Source organism: Lathyrus oleraceus, chromosome 1, assembly GCF_024323335.1.
Source record: "Lathyrus oleraceus cultivar Zhongwan6 chromosome 1, CAAS_Psat_ZW6_1.0, whole genome shotgun sequence".
NCBI classification, from domain to species: domain Eukaryota; kingdom Viridiplantae; phylum Streptophyta; class Magnoliopsida; order Fabales; family Fabaceae; genus Lathyrus; species Lathyrus oleraceus.
Window position 1 is genome coordinate 90,213,351 of NC_066579.1, and position 14,428 is coordinate 90,227,778.

General features: G+C 33.1%; 2 protein-coding genes across 2 annotated transcripts; both read right to left on the bottom strand.

Moving 5' to 3' along the window:
- Positions 1 to 5,850: 5,850 nt before the first annotated feature.
- Positions 5,851 to 8,074, bottom strand: LOC127118199 (probable phospholipase A2 homolog 1). Its single transcript, XM_051048358.1, has 4 exons — positions 7,856 to 8,074; positions 7,674 to 7,713; positions 7,438 to 7,557; positions 5,851 to 6,090 (listed from the first exon to the last, which is right to left on the bottom strand). The coding sequence occupies exons 1-4, from the start codon at positions 7,931 to 7,933 to the stop codon at positions 5,912 to 5,914; spliced, it is 417 nt and encodes a 138-aa protein (XP_050904315.1). The 5' UTR covers positions 7,934 to 8,074; the 3' UTR covers positions 5,851 to 5,911.
- Positions 8,075 to 8,771: 697 nt separating this feature from the next.
- LOC127118210 (probable phospholipase A2 homolog 1) lies at positions 8,772 to 9,892 on the bottom strand. The gene is made up of 4 exons (XM_051048370.1): positions 9,696 to 9,892; positions 9,547 to 9,586; positions 9,323 to 9,442; positions 8,772 to 9,187 (listed from the first exon to the last, which is right to left on the bottom strand). Exons 1-4 carry the CDS (start codon positions 9,786 to 9,788, stop codon positions 9,009 to 9,011), a joined length of 432 nt encoding a protein of 143 aa, XP_050904327.1. The 5' UTR covers positions 9,789 to 9,892; the 3' UTR covers positions 8,772 to 9,008.
- Between the last annotated feature and the right edge of the window lie 4,536 nt (positions 9,893 to 14,428).

Here is a 14,428-nt window from a genome sequence, read left to right on the forward strand (position 1 = left end):
AAAAATTACTGGTACAGTCTTCTTGATCCCAATATTGTAGAGGGCTCATTGGGTATGGATTGAATTCTAAATGCCAACCACTCCTTGATTGTTAGGAGGTTTCTTTTTGTTGCTTGTTCCCATGGAACATCTTCATGCTAAATTTGTTCATGTTATGGATCTGGATCAATATCAAGGTTAGAAGATTTATCTTGATGCTTAACATTAGGTCTATATCCATCTTCGCCATACGGGAAAAGCAATGTATACTGATACCCTAAATAGCTCGTATGATACTCATCTATCCTTTTAAGTTTACCATACTGTCTTTGCAGGATAATATCTCTTTTTTCTACGGTATCAACATCCCCAACAATCAAAAGTAGCTACTTCTAAAACCGTTGGTTGGTTATATATCCTTCCATCCGTACTATGATCAGAAATCAGACGGAGTTTCAAATCAGAAACATTGCCTTCTTTCAATATATCAAACAACCAAGTTGTATCATCGCACGCATTAGAAGATGCATCGCACATGATGTACATGTTACACTCATATCACACACACAATAGTGCATGCGCTTGTTCTAGTAGATGTATCATTTTTGCTCCTTTATCCATCAGATTTTCACTAAGTATTTATTTCTTCATACTTATTAATTTTTTCATATTTATTTGGTCTTTATTCTTAATTTTTTCTCATCTTTGACGTGTTTTGCTATGTTTCTTCGATAAAAAAACATATAATGACAGAGTGTCATCAGCTTGCCAAAGTTTCAGTTGGCGTCGACCTTAAGAGATCATGTGTCGAACTACACATTTTATGTATCAACCTAAGAGCCTTGTGAGTCGACGCATAGAAGGCAACAACTTTGAATTAAAAGGCCTTTCGTATTTGTCAACCTCAAGAGATCATGTGTTGACCCATAACCTTGTTTTTCATATAAAACCATAATTTTGACTTCTAAAAACTTATCTAACCTGATTTTAAGTGTCCTAAGATGAAGATGCACAACTAGACTAGAGGATAAGGTCTAATGTACACAAATACTAAATGTCCTAATTTTGACATCATTCAAAACAATTATAAAAGGATAATGCACTCACAGTCTGGATAACCCGTTTTGACAATTATACCTTAAACCCTTAAATTATGGGAATTTCTTAATGCACCCGATATATTACTAAGGCACGATGTGAAATACTAAAATGCCCCCAGATTCCGGAGATGCATCTTCGGGAGCATCCAATTCTGACTTAACATTAAAATAATTCAGAGATGCATCTTCAAACTTATTTTGGAGATGCATCTCCCAAAGGTATTCGAACTTAAATCGCGCTAGAACCCTTATCCTTTCTCATTTCTAAAAAAACTCAAAACTTTATCAAACTCTCTCAAAAAAAATCCATTAACCAAGTCCAAAATCAAACAATCAAGCTCAAGGGATCTTCAATAAACATCAATGACATCGTAGACATCATCCAACACTAAAGCGAAGTCTAAATTTGTAATTTTTTTATGTTTTGATAAGTTTTTGTGTAAATGAGTATAAAATGATGATTTATGTAAGAAATGAGTAGGAAATGCAAAAATGTTAGCTTATACATAATGTAAAACAAGTTTGTTTGCTGACAATCATGATCAAACCATTATTTTAGGTTTGCATGTCTGTATTGGCTCCATTGAAGGACCTGAAGAGTTGTAGAAAATTTCGGAGATGCATCTCCGAAATCTCTTCATGTTTAGTTTCCCAGTAACCAGAGATGCATCTCCAGATATTCTCAGTTTGTTTTTTATTTATTTTCTTGCTTATAGTGTTGCTTGTACTAATTCCCTGGTTTAATTACATAAATTATGGTTGATAGACACGATAGGCTGAGGCACATAAGGATTACACAATATGCATCAGTACGACGGGAGAAGAGTCAGGTTTTCGAGGCTCCTTTTCACTTTGGCCATGCAAATACATCTACTTCTGAGACTCATGCTTCTCCATCTTCTTCTTCCCATAGGAGATGGGTTTCACCTACCAACTATTAGCTAAGAAATTCCAAAAGGGAATTTGACTAGGAAGCCAACTGGAATTTCTCCAAACATAAGGAAGGTCAAGTTATTTTTTGACTAAAAGAGTTGCCATGGGAATAATAGGAGTCGGGGTCGAAAAGTCTGGATGAGAACTTAGAAAAATGCCAAGAAGTTCAATAAGGCGTGAAGTTAGACAGGTCAAAGGGCTCGACTGAGAACAAATTCAAAATTCAAACTAAAGTAAATGCTTTTTGGTCTTATCCAAATTAGCAAGGACACATGGAAATCAAATCAAGCGCCAGTTAACATGCAACAATGATGTGTCAGAGGGAGGATCATTTAAACGTCGAAAGACAGTTAGTTTATAGCATTATAAATAGGGATTCTAATGTTAGGATTAAGGGTGGAAACATATTGTAAACTTCGATTACACTCAAAGTACCCACACATAAGAGAGAAACAAGTTTCTTGAAGAAAATGTACTTGTCTACCATTTTTACATTTATGCAATTACATATTTTTTCCATTTAAAGTTATTTTAGACTTATTTCTTTTAACATTCAAAGTCTAATTTCAACATAGTTAGAATCAGTTTTGTTAGTCATTTTTCATAACATAGCTATTTTATTGAAAACACCCAACATTCACCGCAAGAAATCCAACAAGATTGAGGGCACAATTTCCTTTCTTAGAAAATTAACACAAACTTTCCCTAGAATTTACTAGTTTGGTCCTTCAAGTAATTAACTCAAAACTAAATGATTGTTTACCAGAGGGGCCCAAGCTAGGTTTGAATTCCTGAAAAAGGTATATACAGATGAACTCCTTAGAGCAGAGCAGGCTAGAGGTGATGACGAGCAGGTGGGGCTCCATATAGCGTATGTTATGACACCATACCTGTTGTATTTAGTTGGCACTATGATTTTTATGGACAAAAGTGCCACTTATACAAATGTTGTATACCTACGGTACTTCGAGCGGATCCAGGAGTACAACTGGGCCCCACTTATTTGGTCAACTTGTACTCGAAGTTATTAGAGGGATGTAGGTGGAAGACGAAGCTGGTCATAAGCAAGATCATACTATTGACGGTAATATTTACTAGTCTTTTAATGTTTATGTGTCATTTTCATTTCATCTTTGCAACATCATTACTGATGATTCATGTGTTACAAGATTTTTCAAGCTTGGATCCTCTAACACATCCTGCGCATCTCTGGATGGGCGGGTGTACCGACTTACACTAAGGATATGTTGTGTGCTTATGCATTTTCCCCGCTCATAGGGAACTGGACGACAGTTCCGTTTAAAGTGTATCTTGATCGCTTGGTTGCCGAGATCATGCACTTCAATAACTATGTCAATCACCATGAGACGTAACTATTTGGAAACATTGTGTTATACACAGGATGGTTGACTTGTGGATCACGTCTCACTACTCCTCATTTGCCCGAGTGCATGATGCAGAAATTCGACTACACTCAGACCATTCCCAAACACCCTGTTGTTTATGCTCCTTCTACTTTGACACGTAAGCAGATGGAAGCCATGTTGATGATTATGAGAGTCATCTGGTACCGGAGGAGGCACATAGTACCATAATTGGAGTGATTGGAGCTACGTCGACGAGTACATCAGGTGGTTCTTGAAGGTGTCACATTCATATATGGTGCAGGCTGCTCTAGGAAATCCACCGAGGCCAGCTCATCAGGAGATATTAGAGGAGGAGCAGGACAATTATATCATACTCATGATGTCTTGCCTAGATGTCGTTGAATAATGGAGATTGCGTAGGCAGACATTGACAAAGGTATCTTCTCTGATGGGTCTGATGTGAGGCAGGTCCTAGATGTCATCATAACGGAGGCACGATAAACATTGATGTACTAGAGACAGCGCCGAAGGACGGGGGTATTAAAGGTCGAGGAGTCCGAGGAGGCAGATGAGGCTAATGAGGTAGAGAGTATGTAGTCTGACATACACAGTAATGCAATATTATATCGTAGTTATACTTGAGATTCATTGTGGATTGTATTTTATTTTCGCTTCATGTTATTTTATCGTGTATTTCAACTTTATTTATACATGTCATTTTTAGACCATCTAGATTTATATATGTCATTTTTTGCATATTGACTGTATGATTTAAATATCCTCACATAACATGGTACATAACGTTTATAATTCTTCATCTGAATAAACATAAACAAAACATAACATGCACTATTTTGATAGGTTATGAAGATGTATCTCTGTAAAATAAACGAAGATGCATCTCCAGAACAATAAGCATGTAAAATGTCTTTCAGAATGGATGCATGGTATATATTTTAAAATATTACGGAGATGCATCTTAGATCAGTTAACATTTTGATTTAAGAAAATGTGTATCCGAAGATGCATCTCCAAAATCTGAATGATATTTTGAGTTTTTTAGAGAGTATTTTTCCATCCCATAAGATGAGATAAGAAATCTCTTAAATTGAATCCTTAAATTGTTTAGACATGTAAGTCGAATTATAGGCTACTACAATAAAAAAATTGTTAGATCCAATCGACAGTGGAAGTAGAAATAGGATGTGGGTTAAACTAAAGTTTTAATGAGAAAAAAGACTATGCACTGAGAGTGTAAAATATGTTTACACTGTTACTCAATCAGAGACGTGTATCACACCAAATCACACGTTTAATTTTAAAATACTGGATGACATGTCATAACTTTATAATTCTAATGGATGATGGTGTAAAAATAGTTTACAGTGACAGTGCATTACCTTTAATCTATTTTTAATTAGTAAAATTTTGTGATAGAAATAGGATGGACTGAACTAGATTTTTAATTAGCCTAATTTTATCATCTTATAATATTCAAACTATATGCTTATTTTTAGAGCCATGCTATGTTTACACAATTTTACTACACCATATCAATTTACACAGGATACATACACTTGTTTTGTGCTGCACATATATCAAAGTGGAATAATTTAAAAAACAAAAATGAAAAGTATATATCCATGATATAAATTACGATGTAAGTGTACAATTTCATTGTCATAGAAGCATTTCTCTATTTTTAAGATAGAATCTCACTTTTTTCAAACGTGTATTTAAAAATTTATTATATTTGAATATATATATATATATATATATATATATATATATATATATATATATATATATATATATATATATATATATAAATAAGTATATTAATAATTAAAAAATTAATAAGATATTTCTTTGGATTGATTTCATCTAAATTTATATAAAAATAACATAAATTTTGTGAAACTATTTATACGAAGAAATTATGAAAATACATTATGACATTATTTCCAAATTTTTTAAATTTATTTTAATAAGTTCTTCAAAAATAATTAAACTTTATTTTTTATTTTTAATTCAAAGTACAAATTACATAATATTAATAATAATAAAATTATTTATATTTATTTAAATAGACAGTATGACTGACTGAAAAAAATCTTTTTTTAATATGTGACCAATGTTTTAATTAAATAGGCTAATAAAAAACATAAGTTTTCTATTAAAAAAATCTAAAACGAGACCTATGTAGGCTAGGTCCTAGGCTAGGTAGTAGGTCTCATACATATTCCCACAGCTCGATCCAATTCCCTCTCCCAAATTACTAATCAAACTATGAATATGTATATGACAGCATTACGAGGGTTGATTCCATTATCATGTGAAAAACAGTTGTCATTAATTCCTTCCTATAATATGGCAGGATCTTGCACAGAAACACGATTGGATTCTTTTGGGACATCAAAAATTGAATCACAATATGGTGACTAGAACAAAAAGATTGAGAAACGCATTCCTAAATCAAAAGAAGTTTATAAATGAGATATGACCTATTATATCAATGGGGTTAGAATGTTTTTACAGTTCATGAGCATTGTCACTAAATTGGCTCAGCATAATGGCTAAGTCCATGCCTCTTATCATGGTAGGCACAACTGTGCTGATCGGACACTTTTTCGAAAATCCAACTTTCCCAGATTTCTGTACTTTGGTTAAGCACTTTTTAAACTTGTTATGGCATTTCACATTAGTCATTCCTGTAAAAAAATGTTAAGTCAGTTTTAAGCAATAGGCCTCAAGGTAATAGAAAAGGTAAAGGAGAATAAAAAAAATAATCATTTTAATATGGCATGTCCCTGTTTACATGCAGCTACTAGCTAGCTAGCTAATGTCTATTTTGTTCCTCAATTCCTTCCATGACATTTGAAACTTCTTAGTTCCCACACTACATTAGTACCAAGATGTTTTACTTCTAAGTAATTTTCTGTTGGGTGTCTGCCAAAAACTATCCCTCTACATTCTTTTGGGTTTGTAACAGGTAAGATAAATTTAAATTACACAACAAAAACATAAACTTCATAGCAGCATATTTTATTCAGGAACAAAAAGCAAATGACATAACATTTCTCCTAGTATAGTGTAGAGGTAAATACTAGAGTGATAAGAATGTAGAGGGTTTGATTCTCACCTCAAAGAGTATACTAACAATACTAAATATTGATGGTTCAAAGCAAAAACAAAAATTGTATTCTCTAGAATGATGCATTCACACAATCACATATATTTTGGTCGCACATGAGATCATTAGATCATATTCCACGTTGTATTTTAAAGCCGATTTGATGAAGTTTAAGTACAAGCCATTCAATTTTTATCTAGCAGTTGAGATATCTTGATTACGCGATTGTGTGATTCTCATAAACAATGCCAATCAAAGCTAGAATTCCAGTCCTCAAAAACTTGATTTTTTTATAAGCTAGGATTTCAGCTAGCCCACCTCTTAAACTAATGAAAATCAGATCACTCAAACCATCCATGGATGACAGAGGAAAACGGTAAAGAACAAAATTGTGATGATAATAGATCATAGAACATCCTATACCAAACAGCAAAATTTTGATAACAGAGCAACCAACAAGCTTTCAAGTTTCTAGCATCCAATGATACACACACAAACATTATCTTCTCATTAGAATAATTTACAGAATTGGATTCAACCAAAACACAACACCTACATATATATTCTGTCGAGTTTGACGTATATACCGCTTGTAACACTAAAATCCTAATTCATTGAAGTAATACTACACATTACAACTGCTCGAAAGTGAAAGACGTAGAGACACTTGACCTAACTAAGTAAACAAATATTGTGTTTGTTTATGTATTTATTTAATCTCTAGTTATTAGTATCTGTTCTAAAATATTCCAAATACATAAATATCTACCTACATTAAATTCTCAAGAAGAATTCATTCAACAATTAAAAACCAAAGCAATAATTTGAAAATGCAAGCAATCACACATAAATACAAGATTAAGCAGCTACACAATTAGTGCAACTAATAGAAAAAAATGCAGAAAAGAATAGAATGGGAATGTACCGAATTCGCCAACACAATCATCATGAACCATGCAACAGGCATCAACATCATCACACGGTTTCTCGCCGGCACAGCCCGAATAACCTACCCCGCAATACTTTCCGTATTTGATTCCCATCGCTATAGTTATTCATCATCGTAACAAACAGCATTAACAATTGAAATAATCATGTAATTAAGATTGAAACAAATAATAATAACAATGATGAAATGTAATTGAATTGAATGAATCTTACTGTCACATTGCTCTGCGATGCATTTCGTGCTACAAATTCCCTGTGATCGAATCATAACAATATAATTTGGTCAACGTTTTCGATGCAATTGCTCTAAATCTAATTAAGTAATAATTTAGCCACAAAATAATTACAATTAATGAATTCTAATTTGTGATTATGAAGAATGAGAGAGAACATACATCGGCGGCGGAGAAGCGGAATACGGCGGAGAGGAGGAGAGAGACGAACGCAAATGAGGCGGTGGCGCGTGAAGTCATTTTTTGGATTTTAGGCGCAAAGCGGAAAGAGTCGTGATTTGGTCTTCTCTTGTTTTATCATTGGTGTGGTTGTCTGGTTTGAAAGAGAAGGTATGTTGAATTTACCAAAGTGTCCTTTTGATATTTGCAACGTGATTGGCTAAAACGTGATTCTCTGTTGGAGCAAATGTTATTTTTTTAATTCTCTTCTCATTCGATTTTTGATATATTTTTAAGAGAAAATAAAATATGAATCAGTATAAAATAACTAAATCACATTTTTATTTTAAAATTATTTTGATGACATAATATATATATTGTAAGTTTTTTATTGGACAATAATATAAATCTATTTTAAATTATTAATGGATGTTTATTAACCATTGAGTAGAATTGGTTATATTTTTGAAAATTAATTAATTTAAAATTAAAGTTTAAACTATATCTTTTTCAAAATAATGTTAATGAGTGATACACGACATTAATTAAGGATTAAAAATATAAATTAAATATTTTTTAAGAAATTAAAAGTAAATTAAAAATACATATATTTAATGAACTGAAAACATAAATAATTAACTTTTTTTTAAATATTATTTATATTGAATGCATTGAACATATAATATAATTTTTTTATTGAAATTCTTAATCAATATTCTGGGACATCAGTTAACTTGATCCATATGATTTTTAAAGTTATAAATTATTTTATTTTTAATTTACTTTTAAATGTAATAAATTTTGCAGGATCATTTTTTCACCATTCAATCAAATAGTGAAGCAGAATCCTTTTTTTCACCATTCAATCAAATACCTACACTATGTGGTTATAAAAAATAAAAACAAAAACTACGGTATGTATTTATGAACCACAACAAAAGGTGTAATTATTGAATTATTCTATGAGAAGCAAATTTTTGATATACATGCTCCTATAATATGAGAGAACATGGGCAATAACACTACTGGTTTCTTCTGTTACATAACAAACAAAATCACTACATGAAATCATTGAGATCAACCTTCCCAAATCTAGATAAGTTTATAAATGGGATAGGACCTATCTACAATGGATCAAGTATAATTTATAATGTTTCTATATACCAGGAACAGCTTCGCCCAATTGGCTGAGCAAGATGGCCATGTCCATGCCTCTTATCATGGTAGACACAGCGGAAGTGATCGGACAATCTTTCGAAAATCCAACTTTCCCAGATTTTTGTACCCTAGTTAAGCAGTTCCTTAACCTTATATGACATTTCACATGACTCATTCCTGTAAAACAATAACTAAAAAGATGAGTATAACATAATACAACTTCCGATAATCAGAGTCGTCTTAAATTTTTATAGACTCTGTCATGTCCGGTAACTCGTCTCTGTATGAAAAAATGGAGAGAATAGAATGTACCGAATTTGCCAACACATTCGTCATGACCCATGCAACAGGCATCGGCATCGTCACACGGTTTCTCACCGGCACAACCCCAATAATCTATCCCGCAATACTTTCCGTATTTGATTCCCATCGCTACATTTTTCATCAACATAACCAACATTAACAATTGAATTAATCATATAATTAAGATTGAAACAAATAATAATAACAATGAAATTGAATTGAATGAATCTTACTGCCACACAGCTCTACATTGCATGTTGTGCTACAATTTCCCTGTGATCGAATCACAACAATACATTACAGTCAACATATTTTCAATCAATTGCTCAAAATTAATACACCAAATTGTAATTTGCGATTATGGGGAAATGAGAAAACGTACTTCCGCGACGGAGTAGCAGAATACGGTGCAGAGAAGAAGAGAGACGAGGGCAAATGTGGGGGTGGCGCGTGAGAAATTGGTGTGAGAAGCCATTTTTTGATTTGTGGGAAAGAGTCATGAGCTCGTCTTCTTCTCTTCTTATATGTTTCTAATTAGCGTGTGTGTTTGGGATGGAAAGAGAAGGCATGCTAAATTTACCAAAGCATCCTTCTTATTGTTACAATGTGATTGGCTAAAAAGTGATTATAGTTGGATGGAGCAAAATGCAGTTTAATTTATATATTTAGGACTTTTTTAAATTAAAATTGGGGTAACTTAAAATAAAATGTTTATAAATAAATCTCTCAAGTTATCTTGGAGAAGGATAATAGAATAGTAACTTCTAATCAATCATTTATTCTTGATTTTTAATTTAATTGCAAAAATGTCATTTATTCTTTATTTTAACATTTAAAATGCAAGAAACTACGTTGATTCTCAATGTCACGATCACAAATTTGTCTTATTGAAAATTGTGATATTAAAATAACTTTTACTTTTTACTTAGGACACCATTATCGGCGACTTTTTACCATTCTTACCCTACTATTACCAAATACATTCTCTAAGGTTTTTTTTTGTTGATATTTATGTGTCCATGACCGTTCTTTTGTTTAAGAACGTGACCATAGTTAAGTACGCTATTTACATATAGATTAGATGAAAAAGTAATAAATAATTAAAAGTATGCTAATCAACATCAGATTGGATTGGCCGGTTCAACATGTCAAATCGGGAACCGAAACTCTAACCAATATGTTTTGACCTGAAAACTGACATGTATAACCCTAAAAATCGGTCGAGTACCAGTCAAAAATCGGAAAACCAGAGGTTTTGATGACTTTTAAGGTCAAACTGGATTTTGCTTTTAATTAATAAAAACATGTTAAAGGGTTTCCTTTTGAATCAAAATAGTTTGATTTAACTTCACTCTTCCTTCTTCGATCACTTTAGGACACATTAGCGTAGAAAAACTAAATACAAAAATCAAAGTAAAAATTGTTAGTTGTAATTCAGATTCGTTTCAGTTGCATTTAGAGTTAATTTGTATTACATTTCAGAGGTTCTGATAGTATATAAATTGTGTTTAGTTTAGCTTGTAATAGATTTTGATTGTAATAACTTTTCATCTGAAAGTTAGTTACAAAATTCAGTTACAGTTTTCTCTTTCTCTTCCATCATCTTCTTTATCTTCAACCTCGTGCTCCAACAATTGATATCTAGAGCTTTGATTCAGATTCAGATCAAGAAACACGAGTGTACGTAGGCGTGTGTGATTGATTTTGTTTATGAAATTCACAGTGAATTGAAGTTCAAAATCGAAACAGAATCACATTTCTTGATTATGAGGGATTGGGAAACACGGGTGCTAGTGAGATTTGAGTGAATTTGCACAAAAGCGAAGATGGACGATGAAAATGATAGCTTGAACACAAAGCTTCCAGTCTTTGATTGAAAGAATTGAAATCGACGATGATTCAGATGCGTGTGTTGTTTGACACTCAAGATGTTCTTGATCTCGTCAATGACGGTTATGCAACGGTTACAGCAGATGCAACTGAAGCTCAAAGAAGCACACATAGAGAAACGAGGAAGAAGGATCAGAAGGCTTTGTTATATATCCATCAGTGTGTGAATATGAATGTGTTTGAAAAGATAGTCGATTCAACGACGGCGAAAGCTGCGTGAGACACACTAGTACGATGTTATGGTGGTGATGCATCAGTGAAGAAGGTGAAGTTTCAGTCTCTATGTAAGCAGTGCGAGAATCTCTACATGAAGAACAATGAAAAGGTACCTGATTACATCTCTAGAGTGATTCTGATCACAAATGAGATGAAATCTTATGGACAGACTCTCTTTGAATAAGTAATCATTGAAAAGGTATTGAGATCACTTATTCCTCAGTTTGATTACATTGTTGTAGCAACTGAACATTCTAAGGACCTCAACACCATAAGAATTTAAGAGCTACAAGATAGTCTAGAGGTACAAGAGTTGTGTCTAACTGAGAGAAACTCTGAAAGAGAGGTAGAGCAGGCTCTAAAAGCATCTTCTAGTAAGAAGAATCAGAAACAGTCTTGGTAAGAGGCCAAGAAGAGACATGTTGGTGGTTATTAGAAGTCAGAAGCCTCCAACTCTGATGAAAAGAAATATTATAAGGGAAATGAGAAGTTTGATAAGAAGATGGTTTAATGCTACTATTGTAAGAAGTTTGACCACTTTATTATTGACTGATGGTCAAACAAGGAAAGGAAATCAGAAGAAGCAAACATAGCTAGACGAGAGTCTAATGATGAACCTATGTTATTGATGGTTTCTGAATCTGATGGTGGATATTTGGTAGATTGGTGGTATATGGACATTGGCTCCTCAAATTATCTAACTGGAAACAAACAGTGACTACTTAATTTTTACTCTAGAAAGAGCATAAAGATTAGATGCGCTGATGATAAGTATCTAAATGTTGAAGGAATGAGAAATGTCAAGGTCAAAGTGAAGAATGGAAAAATTATTCTGATCAAGGATGTTTGGTACGTTCCTGGAATGAAAAGCAATATGATGAGTGTATGTCAGCTAATTGAGAAAGTGATAAGTGCTAAATTGTGGTAACTTTGTCTGTGAATAATTGGCACTTATTGACTTGTTTCAATTGATTTTCATTCATAAACCTTAACTTGTATGTAAATATTATGTAGTTTTTAATATTATCATGTAAATAAATTTTGTTTGATCATTTTTATGCAAATTTATAGGTTTCAAAGCCTATTGGAAGCATGAGAAACCTAAAGGCACCAAGCAAGACCCAAAGTAACATTTTTGAAGATTCCATGTTTTCCAGAGCGGGCTAAGCATGGTCTTGACGCACTTAGAATAATAGAAGTAGTGGGGAATTGAGAAATTCGTGCTAGGAGTGCGCTAGGAGCGCGCTTAGCGCGAATCAAGGCGATTTAAGTTTATTTTTTCTGATTGCGCTAAGTGAGCTCTGCTCGGGCTTAGTGCGATTCCACTTTTTCAACACCTATTTATTCATTTGTGCATAATTTTTAGGGTATGATTTTGGGAACTTTTAACCTCATTTCCATCAACATAATTCTTTAGAGATAGAGGCTTATAAAACAACATTAGAGAGTGCTTCTTGAAGATACGGAGTTGGGTTTGCTTCTATCGTTGGGAAAATCATGGTGGATGCTTATTCATCTTCACTCTTCTCCTTGTAATCTCTTTCTTGTTAGGGATTGTATGTAAGTTTACTGTAAAAGTATGTACTTTTATTGATCATCGTGTTGTATGCGGTCTATTTTATGGATCTATATCAATGTCATCTTTATTTACTTGTTTTACATATTGATTTGAACCGCTATTGAGAAATACTCTTCAGATCTTGATCTAAGATGAACATCTGTTAGATTCTAAACTCTAGACATATATTTAGATCTAACATTCACTGTGGGTATCGATTCTTAATGCTCCGTATTATTTAATAGACTGAAAGATCGTCAATTAAACAATAGGGTAGAACTCTCGTCAGCGCTTCAGACATGAACACTGATGTGAGCGATACATGATGATATTGATGAATGTTTTAGGTTGTGTACAACTGATTCGTAGATTTACGTATTCGATTGGTGAATGAAATATAATCCTGAAAAGTTCTCTCGTCTCTTAGATACTTTATTTTATTTATTTATTCGTTTTACTTTCAAACACCCTCAGAAACATCAAGCTTAAAAACACACAGACCGTTGAATGATATTTGATGTCGCATTAATCCCTGTGGAGACGATAAAACAAAATACTGACTTTTTCTTGTTGCTTTACCGCAACCAACAAAATGGCGTCGTTGTCGGGGATTGGTGTTTAGATATTAAAAAGCATCGCAATAATTTCTATCTTTTTAAGCTTTATACATATTTTCTATATTGTATATATTTTTGTTTCCCTTCACGTTTGCTCAAGTGTTGGTTAGGGGTAGCCGTTGGTGAACAACTAACAAAGTAAAAAAGCACTAAGAAGGAGCATATACAAGATAAATGCGTCGAGCTAACGACTTAAACCAAGTGTTTGTTGGGAGGCAACCCAACTTTTTTTGTGTGTTTTTGTTTGACATTATAGCTAGGTTTGGATTTAATTAGGCCAGGATGCAATTTGGTGGCCAAAGTTAAGAAATAATGTTTCTCTACTACCGCTTAGCGCGGTCAGGGTATGCTTAGCGCGCTGCCGCTTGTGTTATTTTTCATTTAGTAGTATAGGTATTAAAGAGTGAGAGTGGGTGGAAAACTTGAAAATTTTCCATTTTTGAAAAACCATGTTGCAACTCTGCTCGCTAAGCGCTACCAGAAGGCGCTTAGCATGCTCTGTTGCACATGTAAAAATATCTCAGCCCACTTATCCATTTTCACTTAGGTCTTTTGACCCATTTTGAACTTATTTTGTTTTATGTTTAGCAATTTAGTTTAATATTAAGTTATTAAGTTGTTAGAGATTTGTTTTGTGTTTGTCCAAAAAATTTGTCTTTGATTGGCTTGAGGAAACATGGTGATTGTTTCAAGTTTGAGTGTATCAATAAGAAAATGCTTTGGTAATAATAAAAAGTTTGAAAGGATGGTAGTTACATGTTTAATGCTTTCTACAATATAGCATGAATATGAAACTTGTGCTTTGTACAAATATCATGTCATTCATTCTTTTGC